Source organism: Brassica rapa, chromosome A09 (genome assembly GCF_000309985.2).
Source record: "Brassica rapa cultivar Chiifu-401-42 chromosome A09, CAAS_Brap_v3.01, whole genome shotgun sequence".
NCBI classification, from domain to species: Eukaryota; Viridiplantae; Streptophyta; class Magnoliopsida; order Brassicales; family Brassicaceae; genus Brassica; species Brassica rapa.
In genome coordinates this window covers 31,548,876-31,561,597 of record NC_024803.2, presented here as the reverse complement: position 1 = coordinate 31,561,597, position 12,722 = coordinate 31,548,876, and the positions used below count along the sequence as shown (strand labels likewise).

Here is a 12,722-nt window from a genome sequence, read left to right as displayed (position 1 = left end):
GACAACTCGAAACGCCATGTGAAGCTTGACGGAAGATGAGATTTTGATCAAATCTTACTGATAATAACAAGGAGCGAAACAACTCACAATCAGCTTCAACCTTTAATTGCTCGATAGATCAAGAAGGTCAAAGATCGAAACCAGTAGTGAGCCAAAGAAAGCTCATAGACAACATGCAACACTAACAAACCAACACAGGGTTTCTAAGACAAAATCAGATCTGGAGGGTAAGAAAACCCAACCCGGCTACAACTAACTAGATCAAACAAAGAAGATGATTAACACATCATTGAGATCATCAATGAACTTCTCAATCCCCTGGAAAGAAAAAATCAAAGCTTGATTAAGCTACCCAAAGAGAAGAACATGAAGAAAATCAGATTATCTCAGCTGAAAAAATAGGATACAAAGCCAAAATCAAAGATCCGACTCCGGTTCTAAGGGAGCAACCGGAGTCGGAGAACAAGCTTCAACAATGGAGATTTGAAGAGAGAAGGAAGAGGTTTTTGATGAAAGAGGAGAGTGGTCTTATTATACTAACATATATTTAGTAAAAAAAAAATAATATATAAAAGATTTGGCAAATAGCCAATTAATTTTATTTTGAAAGTGAATAAACGTAACAAGTAATTCTCCCATCCTCTTGTGGTTATACTTGCCGATCTCATCGCATATGAGCTCTCCTGGTGAAATGTGGAGTTCACGCTCCTCTACTTGGCCGATAGCCGGAAGAGAAAACACCATTTCTATCACTTTTCATATTTCTAAACACTTCTCTCTTTCGCCTTCTGTCTCCTCTTATCCTCTCCCCAGCGGTGAAAGAAAGACTCAAGTGTTGGTTTTTTCGTTTCCATCGTATTCCACCTCAACAACATGCACGGTGGCCGTCTTTCACGATGACGTCAACCTCCAACTTCTGCAGTGGCCTACCGTTAATATCGTACTCAAGACAAGATACAACAAGGTGATCAGTAGTTTCGTTATTATTACTTTTCCTTGGTGTCAGCTCATTCATTTGTTACTTACCTTACTACTAGTTTTGTTATTATCATATACGTTATATGGTTATCAAAGTTAACAAACCTTCAGTATTTTAGATTGTTGAAATGACACATGTCTCCATGGGCATTTACTTGTTGCCTTCGAATCCTTCCCTACGAAGAGAAAGTAAACTTCTCTAACAGGAACATTATTTGTTCGTTGAGAATATGTTGCGTAATGAAGAAACAGAATAAGCTAAACTATGGGCCTAATTATCATATGTGGTAGGCCCAATATATTATGGACTTGAAGCGTATGTGCGAATGAAGGGCACCAAATTCTGCGAATCGTGATGGAATATTCTCAAAAGAAATAAAAAGCCAGAAATAGAAAGGTTTCGAGGTTTGAACAATAAGTAAAGACTGTAGAAAAATGAAATAGAATGAATAATGGATAGAATCTGAAAGGCTTAAAGAGGAGTTAGATGTAGAAATAGGAATATTCGTCGAGTGGCCGGCAAAAGTTGACACAGAAAGGGAAAGAAATTGCATGCAAGATAGCTTCAACTCTCCTTTATAAAAAAGATAATTTAAATCATCTATTATTTGTTTTGTATGGGTTCAGTTTAAAACCAAACATCACTTTTCGTAATAATTTCTTTTTCTGTGGATTTAAATGGATGTAAAATTATTTTGCAGTTTCTAGCATTAGTCTATTTAAAACTCCCGAATTATAACATTTTTAGTTATCAACTAAAATTAAATAAAACAGTTGTTTCTTTATTATTAATTTTAAAGCTTCATTGATGATATATGTTGAGTTTTTAGATTTTAAAAGCTGAAAACTAAACAAGAAAATTTACATATATTTTTAACATCAATGCAATGCCAGGGTATGCATCATATTATTTTCACTTATACTACATATTATAGATGAGATATGTATTATATAACCAAAAAATAGATACAGCCCATGTGAGATTACATGTGGCTTTGAGGCATTTAGACAAGAAAACAAAATGCAGGAAAAATAAAGCAGGCACCTTGTATCTTCCTTTGCAGATTCGCCCACAACAACACTCACACATATACATACACTAACACTATATAACACACACATCTATACAAGTTTTTTTTTTTTTACGATCACACATAAGTTATCTTTGTTTTCCAATCGACAAATGTTTATTTTAGTATAAATTAATTTCTGTTCACCTTTCCAACCTAAGTGGCATTTACCTATACATATTAACATCATTGGACGATTATTTAGAACTGACCAGTTCCTACACAGCCACCAACCACATTCATGAAGATCCTGCCAGATATTTTTTTGGACTGATAAGTTTATTCTAATTTATAATTCATTTTAACACGAAACAGGATGAATACATCGTCGTTTTATTGTTTATTTTTCTATACAATAGTTTTGATGATATACTCGGCAATCTTTGTTAGAATTTTTTTTCTACAATTTCTCGCAATTGCAATGAGTGGTTATAGGCGTAGGGTCTTCAAAAACGCTATGCATAAGCTCCTTTTTTTTTTATGGAACAACACATACGCTCTAATTTTAACGAGCCACCTTTTCTCTCAATCTTTTATGAAAACGAAAGGACGAGTAAAAAAGACATCAAAAGAAGAAAAAGAAAGACGATCAAACCCACGATCGTTATTATTTAGTGTAAACTCAAAAAAAAAAAAACTAAAAGGAGCAGTGTTTTATTTTAAACATGAAAGGAGGAGAGAACCATGCAAATCCAAGCGAGGGGAATCGGAGGAGAATAGTTAGGCTACGAACAGCTATGAACAACTCCAAGAAGTTAGAACCCTACATACTTGTTATTGATATCTCTCCTTGGATCGTGAGAGGTGAGACTACGAAATAGTAGTTTATTTGGTAAAAACAGAAAACAATGTGACGTTCCAACTTTTCTTTTTTTTTAATAAACTTGTTAAGTTTTTTGGATTTCTAACTTAAATTTTTTTATCATTAATCAACTTACCTATAAAAAAAATTCTAACTTATATTAAATAATTTTTTTTGTTAAATTGTAAATATGATTATCAAAATGAACGTTAAGGTTACAAGATGTTGTTAAACAAGCGGTAAGACTTCTATACTTGATTACACAACAAAAAAGTTTTAAAACATGTAATCAAATGACAATCAAAACTGAAACCGTTTTTCTTGAAGGCGAACATGATAACAGATATAATCTTATATCGATACAATCTTGAAAAGTTGGCTAAAAGATAGAATCGAGATGGACAAGAATGGAGAGACCCCCGAAGACCAGAAATCGAGGAACACAACGCTAGCAAGAAGTTGTTTCAATCAGCTGCCTAAATCATTACTTTTCTCAGAGAAACAGAGGCAAACCCGCTCAAAGACCACTGTCAAAGTCCGGGCTGGGTAAGATCTGCACCTAATTCTGGCAAGGACGGGGCAACAGGGACCACATGTGCTTAATAGCACTCAACTCACCCAATCGCACTGGTCCTCTCAGCCGGTTAAGGGTAAGGGTGCAGCATCACCACCTCCCGGGTCTTACTCTCTCCTCCAGCCGCAAGGTGCGACCCCAAGCTCCGTGAAATCAAAGTATCTCCACAGCTTCACTCGATTAAACCTACAAATCAAACTAGACTCACAAGCAACACCAATCAACACCAAAAGGGGGACGAGGAGCTGATTAAAGCATCACTCAATAGCAAACCACCTAGCTTGACTCTATGGAAAGAAACTCCATAACGAAGTCTGAGATCCCGAGAACTCTAGCTCAGCGGACCATATCCATATTACCTTGGATTAAGATGGCAAGAAGCGAAGTTTGGAGACCACTCCGTCAAAGTGACCTAGATGTTGAAAGAGGAGAGACATTCACCAATGGAGAGAAGCAACAGAGGGTCGGCCTAATCGCTAGAGAAGCCAAGACAGTACACGACCATCCCAAAATGGAACTAAAGTCAGAGCTACAAAATTTGCATAGAACCACCAGCAGAACATAGACCCTTCGCCAACGTCTGCTGCAATGAAGAAAAAGAGATACTAGGCGGAATAATCGATCGTGGGCTTTTTCGCAGCGCCGGAAAGGCAGAAAGGAGATGGAAATTGAAGACGACAAGCACTAGGTTTTGAGAGACCGCATGACTTCACGCTCTGATATTAAATAGTTTAATTATAGTTTCTTTTAAAATTCTAATATGGTACATTTGGTGTAAGAAAGAAAATGAATACAAATTTGTTGATATCACGACAAAGCAAGGACGAAGGAGTTTGATACGCAGTTACTGATCTCTAACAATATTCTTTGCATTTGTTTTACTTTTCTCGGACGTTACCCTAACTACTAACAGTATTAACTCAGAGATCTCCGACCAAGTTTTCTACACCACGTGTTTGAGTTCACGCCAGAACATGACATGACAAACATATTTCGGTGAGATTTTTTTTTTTTTTTTTTTTGTTCAAACATATTTCGGTGAGATTCTACCAAACTTTGCTAACGAAATTTAATATCATCACTCTCATTTTTTGTCAAGACTCATTTAATTTATTTATTACTACATTTTAGTTTTCTTTATCTTCTCTTCCGTAGGCCCATATATTAATGGGCATTAATCTCTTTCACGAATATTATGGTCGAAATTAGCACCAATAGGAAATGATTAATTTGAACGCACCGGTTACGGGAAGTTTGTACTACTGATTCTGCGGTTAAAAATTGATGCGTTTGCAGGATACTAATAACTGGTTAATTACCAAATACAACAACGGTTAAATAATAAATTAACAATACTTATATTTTATATAATTAATACTTATATTTTATATAATTATAATAAATATAAAAATTATACTTAGAAAGTTATAATTTCAAATTCTTAAAAATTATAGAAAATATTTTAATTTAGATTTTTATAATATTAATTAAAATATAATAGATATATTTTGGTATTTTTATAATTTCAGTTTAAAATTTTTATTGAATATTTATATCTTTGTATTCATATTGTTTTAAAAAAAGAAAAAAATATCTTCTCGCAACTACCCGCAACCGCAAACATTAGCACCCGCAACCACAAACGTTAGCATCCGCAACCGCAAACGTTAGTTGTAACCAGCTTTTGAATTTATGAGTTGTAGAGTGGTTTAAAACGGTTTGAGTGATTGCTGCAAAACACCAACAACTGCTATTAACCGCAAAAGCTGTGTTTGCGGATGATTGCGGAAAAACCAATCATACCTTAAGATGTCGGCTTATCGCAGAATGTTTATAAGACTTCAAAGAAGGGATGATTCTTAGAAATAGATAGGTGAAGATTTCGGTGGCAAAAAAGTTGTGTCCATGAAAATCTGGTGCGTGAAACGGGAAATTAAAAGGTTATAAAATAATTGAACCTTAGCTCCGAAGGAGAACATTTTTGACTTTAAAAGCAAGACTCCAAACAAAAATTAGTGGGTAGTAGCGGTCTTTATATATTTAGTTTTTTTTTCTTTATATATTTAGTTCATGTTTTATTTTCTTCATTTTCGTTTGTATAGTTCGTATAATAATTCAATCGTATAAATTAAAAAATTTGATGGCATACTAATTATTTTTATTTAATAACTAGTTCATATTTTCTTTCTTTTCGTTTGTATAGTTTGTACTATAACAATATTATAGACCCAAAAGACGTGATGGCATATAAATCACGATGGTATTATTCATGCAATTTTATTCTCGTATCTTCACGTTTAAATCCAATGTTGGAATAAAATTGCAGAAATAATACCGCCGTGATTTAATAACTAGTTCATATTTTCTAACACACTATCAACGTCCTCCGTAATCTCTACGGAGCGGGCACTTTAATTGATGATATCAAATACTTTTTGTTTCTTATAATAATTGATGATACCAATACGCTGCTCAGTAATTAATTAAAGTAGGGAACACTTCCAAACAAAATACTACTTCCTTCGTTTTTTAATATAACTCGTTTTAGAGAAAAAAAAATGTTTCTAGCAAAGGTTTGAAATTTCCTAACCCACTTATAAAATCTGTAATACGCACATTTGAAAGCTATGAAACAATTGGTGATGATACAACAAGTTAGGTTTACTTTTTAGGCAAGGACATGGCAATATATACTGTAGATTTCATGATGGAGCAACACCGATTTCCTTGAAAACGAGAGATCCAAATCCAATCAACAAAAGTTGGGTTTCTCCTTTTTTTTAAAAAGAAAAAAAATTATTTTCGCATGGAAGAAAATTTTAATATTTAACATAAACGAAATTCAATAAATATTCAAGGTTTATATTTTCGTGAATGGAATAAGTTTTTTTTGTGTGTCTAAGCTTTTCCCTTTCTTCTTCACCCACTTAAATTCTCTCTACTTTAAAGCCTAAGATTGCTTTTGAAAAAATAAAAGGTTTTGCAATTTTCTTCTCAATCATCAAAGAAACAACAGTCTTGAATCTTGATTGGCGTTGAGTTTTTTTTTTGTTGGCTAAAATTTTGGTGTTGAGTTTAAAGAAAAATTTGGCGTTTCTTCAGTTGGTTTATGATACCAAATACAATTATATTAATCGAGTGACCAGTTTATGGAGAATAGTTTTTTATTATCACCTTCTTCGATTCCATTTCTAAAAGAACTATGTTACCACCGTTTTTATATAAAATCATAGGAGTAATAATTAAACACTCAGTTTTAAAAGCATTATAAATGAAAAGTTTTGTTCATTTGCTTTTAATTAATAGAAGAACGGAAGACCAACTTCGAACTGATCAATTTAAAAGTTTTTGGTTATATGTACGGTTTAAACCGTTTATTTCTTTGATGCTTTGTGTTTTATTTTGTTATAAGCGAGATGTACTCTCTGACAATCTTCAGCTTATAATCCACATTTGTCAACTGACTCGTAATTTAGATAGTATTGTAGATACTATATTAACTTGAATGAAATGATTTACTATTGATATAGATACGAACAGTTTTTAAACAATACGAGCTTAACATAAAACAGAAAGTCCGATCTTAAAACCATCGTCGTAAACACTAGCTACTTTATTAAATACAACTATTTTTCAACTAAACCACTGAATGAGTTTAACCCTTTTTCGTAGTGACATACAGCCACTAAAAATGTTGTAAAGCTGTATAACTCGAAATAAGTTTTGTAAATTCATATATGATTATGATTGTTTAATAGTCTTAATACCTATGTTAGATCACATGATGGAAACAACAAGTAGATTTCACATATAATATACACTAGATTTTGACCCGCGCAGACGCGCGGATGTATATTTTGAAAAATATGTTGATATTTCTTTTTTATGTAATTATTAGGATTTGGAAAAATGAATCCGAGGAACATAACCGATACCGATCCAAAAATATTGTATCAAATCCGAACATAAATTGATTAAATATTCTAATTATTCAAAATTTTGTTATTTAGAGAACCGAATCTGATCCGAACCGAAGTATTTGGGTATCCGAATTTATCTAAAAATAGATTAATATATGTATATATATTAATTATTTTATATTGAACGTATACAAAACATCAAAAATGATACTTATAAATTGGTTTAAATACTTGAAAATATATATAGATAGTCAAAGTAAATATCTGAAATAGTTAAAGTATACTCAAATCACCAAAAATACTTAATAATTATTGATTCCGTATCCAAAATTTTAAATCAAGCCAATTGATATGTTAAGCTTAAGTATTATGACATATGTTATTCAAATTTATACGTAATATATTATTTTATTTGTACATTTTGAGAAATTTAAAATATATAATGATTTAAGACTTTAAAAATAATTTAAATTAGTTATCCAAACCCAAACCAAACCCGCAAAGATCCAAATCGAACTCAAACCAAAATTTAGAAACATTCTAATAAAGTTGAAATCTTTGACCCCGAAAACCCGAAATACAAACCGATCAGAACCAAACCCGTATGGGTACCCAAAAGCCCATCCCTAGTCATTATTATATATCGTATTTTATCATCATATAATTAATCGTATTTTATATGTACCATCATATAAGTAATCATATAATTAATAGTATTTTATACATACCATCATATAAATAATTACATATATTATATTTTTAAAACTTAATATAATATAAAAACCATAATTTGAGTTGGTATTTCAAATTGGGTTTTGTATTATATTTTTCTTATATATGTTGACAATATTTTTTTATAATGGTTATTGAAAAATAGTTTAGTAAAAATCCATTTTTGAATATATGTATATTTTTGAATCAATTTTTGATATAAATCAAATTTGAATTATTATTTTTGATTTGAAATATGTATATAAAGTTTAAATTTTGTTTTATTGTTAGTTTAGAAAAAAAAATTTAGGCAATTAGATTGACCCATTTTGGTATATTTTAAAAGTGGCCTAGATAACTTTCAATTTTTTTAAAAAACATAAGCCCATTACTTTTTTTCTTAATACTACTATCCTTGTTTTCAAACAAAAAATTTTTTTTTTAAAAGACTGCAATCCATGTTTCCAAACACTCCAAATTTTTTAATAGTTCTATTCAAGTTTCCAAACACTCCAATTTTGTACTTGAGTTTTAATAAGATAGATAAGACGAATAATGAAATTCCTTTTCCTTTTCATTGTTGCTGTCATTGTAATATAAACTATTACAATAATTAAGAAAAAGAAATAAAATTAGTCCACTTTCTAATTATCGTTAGCATTACCAAACGAAGCACAAATGGCCACCACCACCACATTAGACAACGATGGTACATCTTTCACGGGCCTACACTTCACTCACTCACCCAATTCTCAGTTCTCTTCTTTTTTATCTTAACACATTTTTCCTCAATTTGCCCTTTTTTATAACCCTTCAATAATTTGTTTTTGTTGTCAAAAAACCTACAATAATATCAATAAAAGTAATTAATCGCAGAAAGGTTATTTATTTTTCATCAACTACCATGTCAGATAACTATGTCCCGCCAATGGTACGTAGGAATATTTGGTGAATCACCGACGAGGACGATATTCGAAAGATATAAAACCAAATGATTCATATGTTGGAGTAATAATCAAGAATATTCAACACTTTTTCATTTGAATATTCAAAACAAATGATTTCATTGCTAGAGTCTCTATCTATTTCTACAAATGATTTTTTCATATATAAAAAAGAGTATAATACAATAAAATAGTTAAATTTGGGAGGAATCGAAAAATGACTAAATGACGTCTTCCTCTTGACTTCTGTCCGAATGCCCCGAGTTTTACTCCTCTTTAACACATCATCTCTTGTTTTGTTTTGTGTATTATTTACACACTCTCCGAAACACAAAAATAAAAATTAAAAATCAAAGATGATAAGTTGTTTCATCTCTCCTCTTCTCTCCTCATAACTCTTCCTTTCAATTCAAATCACTTCTACAACCGAGTCTTTCTTTGCCGGACGTTTTGTCTCTATTCACCGACTTCAAGAAACTCCAAAAAAAACAATTCCGATATGAGCAAACTAGTCGTTGAAATCGTGGACGCGAGCGACTTGATGCCCAAAGACGGGCAAGGCTCAGCGAGTCCATTCGTGGAGGTTGAATTCGACGACCAGCGGCAGAGAACGCAAACGCGGTTCAAAGATCTAAACCCTCAGTGGAACGAGAAGCTCGTTTTCAACGTCGGTGACTTCAGGCGTCTGACCAACAAGACTATCGACGTCACCGTCTACGACGACCGCCGTGATAACCAGCCGGGAAAGTTCCTCGGCCGCGTAAAAATCTCCGGCGCCGTTGTTCCGTTGTCGGAATCTGAAGCCGACGTGCAGAGGTATCCTCTAGACAAACGAGGTTTGTTCTCTCACATCAAAGGCGACATCGCTCTTAGAATCTACGCCGCTCCTGTCGACGGCTCAGATTTCATTCCTCCGCCGGTTGAGGAGTTCGCCGTGAAGGAGACCAAGGAGGAGAAGCAATTCGAACCTCAGGAGTTTCATAATCATAACCAAAACCCAAACCAAAACTCATTCGAAGAGGTTTACGTGGAGACGATGAAGCCAAAGAAGAAGGAGAAAGAAACAAGAACTTTCCACTCGATAGGAGCTCAGCAATCGTTTGAAGCAAAGCCACCTTCTCACCTTCCTCCTAACCAACCGGAGTTTAGGTCAGATTTCATGAGAGCTCCGGGACCACCGCCTGGCGCGGTGATGCAGATGCCGCTGCCGCCGAGGCAGAATCCTGAGTTTCAGCTCATCGAAACCAGTCCTCCGTTAGCAGCACGGAGGAGACAGTCTTACTATTACCGGAGCAGCGGAGACAAGACCTCGAGCACCTACGACCTCGTGGAGCAGATGCATTACCTCTACGTCAGCGTCGTGAAGGCTCGAGATCTCCCTGTGATGGACGTCTCCGGTAGCTTAGATCCTTACGTGGAAGTGAAGCTTGGTAACTACAAAGGCCTGACGAAGCATTTGGAGAAGAATCAGAATCCGATCTGGAAGCAGATCTTCGCCTTCTCTAAAGAGAGGTTGCAGTCGAATCTTCTTGAAGTCACTGTTAAAGACAAAGATCTCATCACCAAAGATGATTTTGTCGGAAGGGTGTTGATCGATCTCACTGAAGTTCCTCTCAGGGTGCCTCCGGATAGTCCTCTGGCTCCACAGTGGTACAGGCTTGAGGACAAGAAAGGGATGAAGACGAACAGAGGAGAGGTCATGCTTGCTGTCTGGATGGGAACTCAAGCTGATGAGTCGTTCCCTGACGCTTGGCACTCGGATGCTCACCGCGTGAGCCATTCGAACCTCTCCAACACTCGGTCCAAAGTTTACTTCTCGCCGAAGCTGTATTACCTAAGGATTCATGTGATGGAGGCTCAAGATCTTGTGCCGTCTGATAAAGGAAGAGTACCTGATGCGATAGTTAAGATTCAGGCGGGGAATCAGATGAGAGCGACGAGGACGCCTCAGATGCGGACAATGAGTCCTCAGTGGGGCGAGGAGCTTATGTTTGTTGTGTCTGAGCCGTTTGAGGATATGGTGATTGTGTCGGTTGATGATAGGATTGGTCCTGGGAAAGATGAGATACTGGGGAGGTTGTTTATACCTGTGAGGGATGTTCCGGTGAGGCAAGAGACTGGGAAGATGCCTGATCCACGGTGGTTTAATCTTCAGAGACATTCGATGTCTATGGAGGAAGAGACTGAGAAGAAGAAAGAGAAGTTCTCTAGTAAGATTCTGCTTAGGCTTTGTATTGAAGCTGGGTACCATGTTCTTGATGAGTCCACGCATTTCAGCAGCGATCTTCAACCGTCTTCAAAGCATTTGAGGAAGCCGAGCATTGGGCTTCTTGAGCTTGGGATTCTCAGTGCTAGGAACTTGATGCCTATGAAAGCTAAAGATGGGAGGATGACTGATCCCTACTGTGTGGCTAAATATGGGAACAAATGGGTGAGAACGAGGACTCTTTTAAACGCGCTTGCACCTAAGTGGAACGAGCAATATACCTGGGAAGTTCATGATCCTTGCACGGTTATAACAATTGGAGTCTTTGACAATGGTCAGACCAACGATGGTGGTGACTCCAAGGACCAGAGGATTGGGAAAGTTAGAGTGAGGCTATCTACGCTGGAGACAGACCGGGTTTACACTCATTACTACCCGTTGCTGGTTCTTACGCCCGGTGGTCTAAAGAAGAACGGTGAGCTTCAGCTAGCTCTGAGGTACACTTGCATCTCCTTTGTTAACATGATGGCTCAATACGGAAGACCGTTGTTGCCCAAAATGCATTATGTTCAACCGATACCAGTCAGGCATATCGACTTGCTTAGGCATCAGGCGATGCAAATAGTTGCAACAAGACTATCAAGGTCCGAGCCACCTCTGAGACGAGAGGTTGTGGAGTACATGCTTGATGTAGACTACCATATGTTCAGTCTCAGGAGAAGCAAAGCCAATTTCAGCAGAATCATGTCGCTTCTCTCCTCGGTCACTCTAGTCTGCAAGTGGTTCAACGATATCTGCACATGGAGAAACCCGATCACAACCTGTCTCGTCCATGTTCTGTTCCTGATTCTTGTCTGCTACCCAGAACTGATTTTACCCACAATCTTCCTCTACCTCTTTGTGATAGGCATGTGGAACTACCGGTACAGACCGAGACACCCGCCTCACATGGACGCTCGTGTGTCCCAAGCGGACAACGCTCACCCAGACGAGCTTGACGAGGAGTTTGACACTTTCCCGACAAGCAGACCTGCAGACATTGTCAGAATGAGGTATGATAGGCTAAGGAGTGTCGGTGGCAGAGTCCAGACAGTCGTGGGCGACCTGGCGACACAAGGAGAGAGGATCCAAGCCTTACTTAGCTGGAGAGACCCGAGAGCAACTGCTTTGTTCATCGTCTTCTCGTTGATATGGGCTGTGTTTATATACATCACACCGTTCCAGGTGATTGCGATCTTGCTCGGGCTGTTCATGCTGCGCCATCCACGGTTCAGGAGCAGAATGCCTTCAGTACCTGCCAACTTCTTCAAGAGATTACCAGCCAAGTCAGATATGCTACTTTAGGTAAACCTAAAAACATCATTGTATTTGTAATAGTGTGTATGAACATAAGTGGAGAAACTTGTAGAGTGAAGCCAAGGAAACTAGTTTTGCCTGAATGTGTATTCCTCAATATTATGTATGATGTTCCAATATTCTACCTCTAGTGAAATAAATGAGCCTACTCTTTTTCACAA

The 12,722-nt window shown here is 36.0% G+C and overlaps 1 protein-coding gene and 1 long non-coding RNA gene across 2 annotated transcripts; one reads left to right on the top strand and one right to left on the bottom strand.

Moving 5' to 3' along the window:
- Window positions 1–261: 261 nt before the first annotated feature.
- Window positions 262–7,238, bottom strand: LOC108869871. Its single transcript, XR_001956373.2, has 2 exons — window positions 1,084–7,238; window positions 262–916 (listed from the first exon to the last, which is right to left on the bottom strand). It is a non-coding gene; the product is annotated as an uncharacterized LOC108869871 (long non-coding RNA).
- A 1,960-nt stretch (window positions 7,239–9,198) lies between these two features.
- LOC103840845 (FT-interacting protein 7) lies at window positions 9,199–12,722 on the top strand. Its single transcript, XM_033278702.1, has one exon. The coding sequence runs from the start codon at window positions 9,499–9,501 to the stop codon at window positions 12,547–12,549; it is 3,051 nt and encodes a 1,016-aa protein (XP_033134593.1). The 5' UTR covers window positions 9,199–9,498; the 3' UTR covers window positions 12,550–12,722.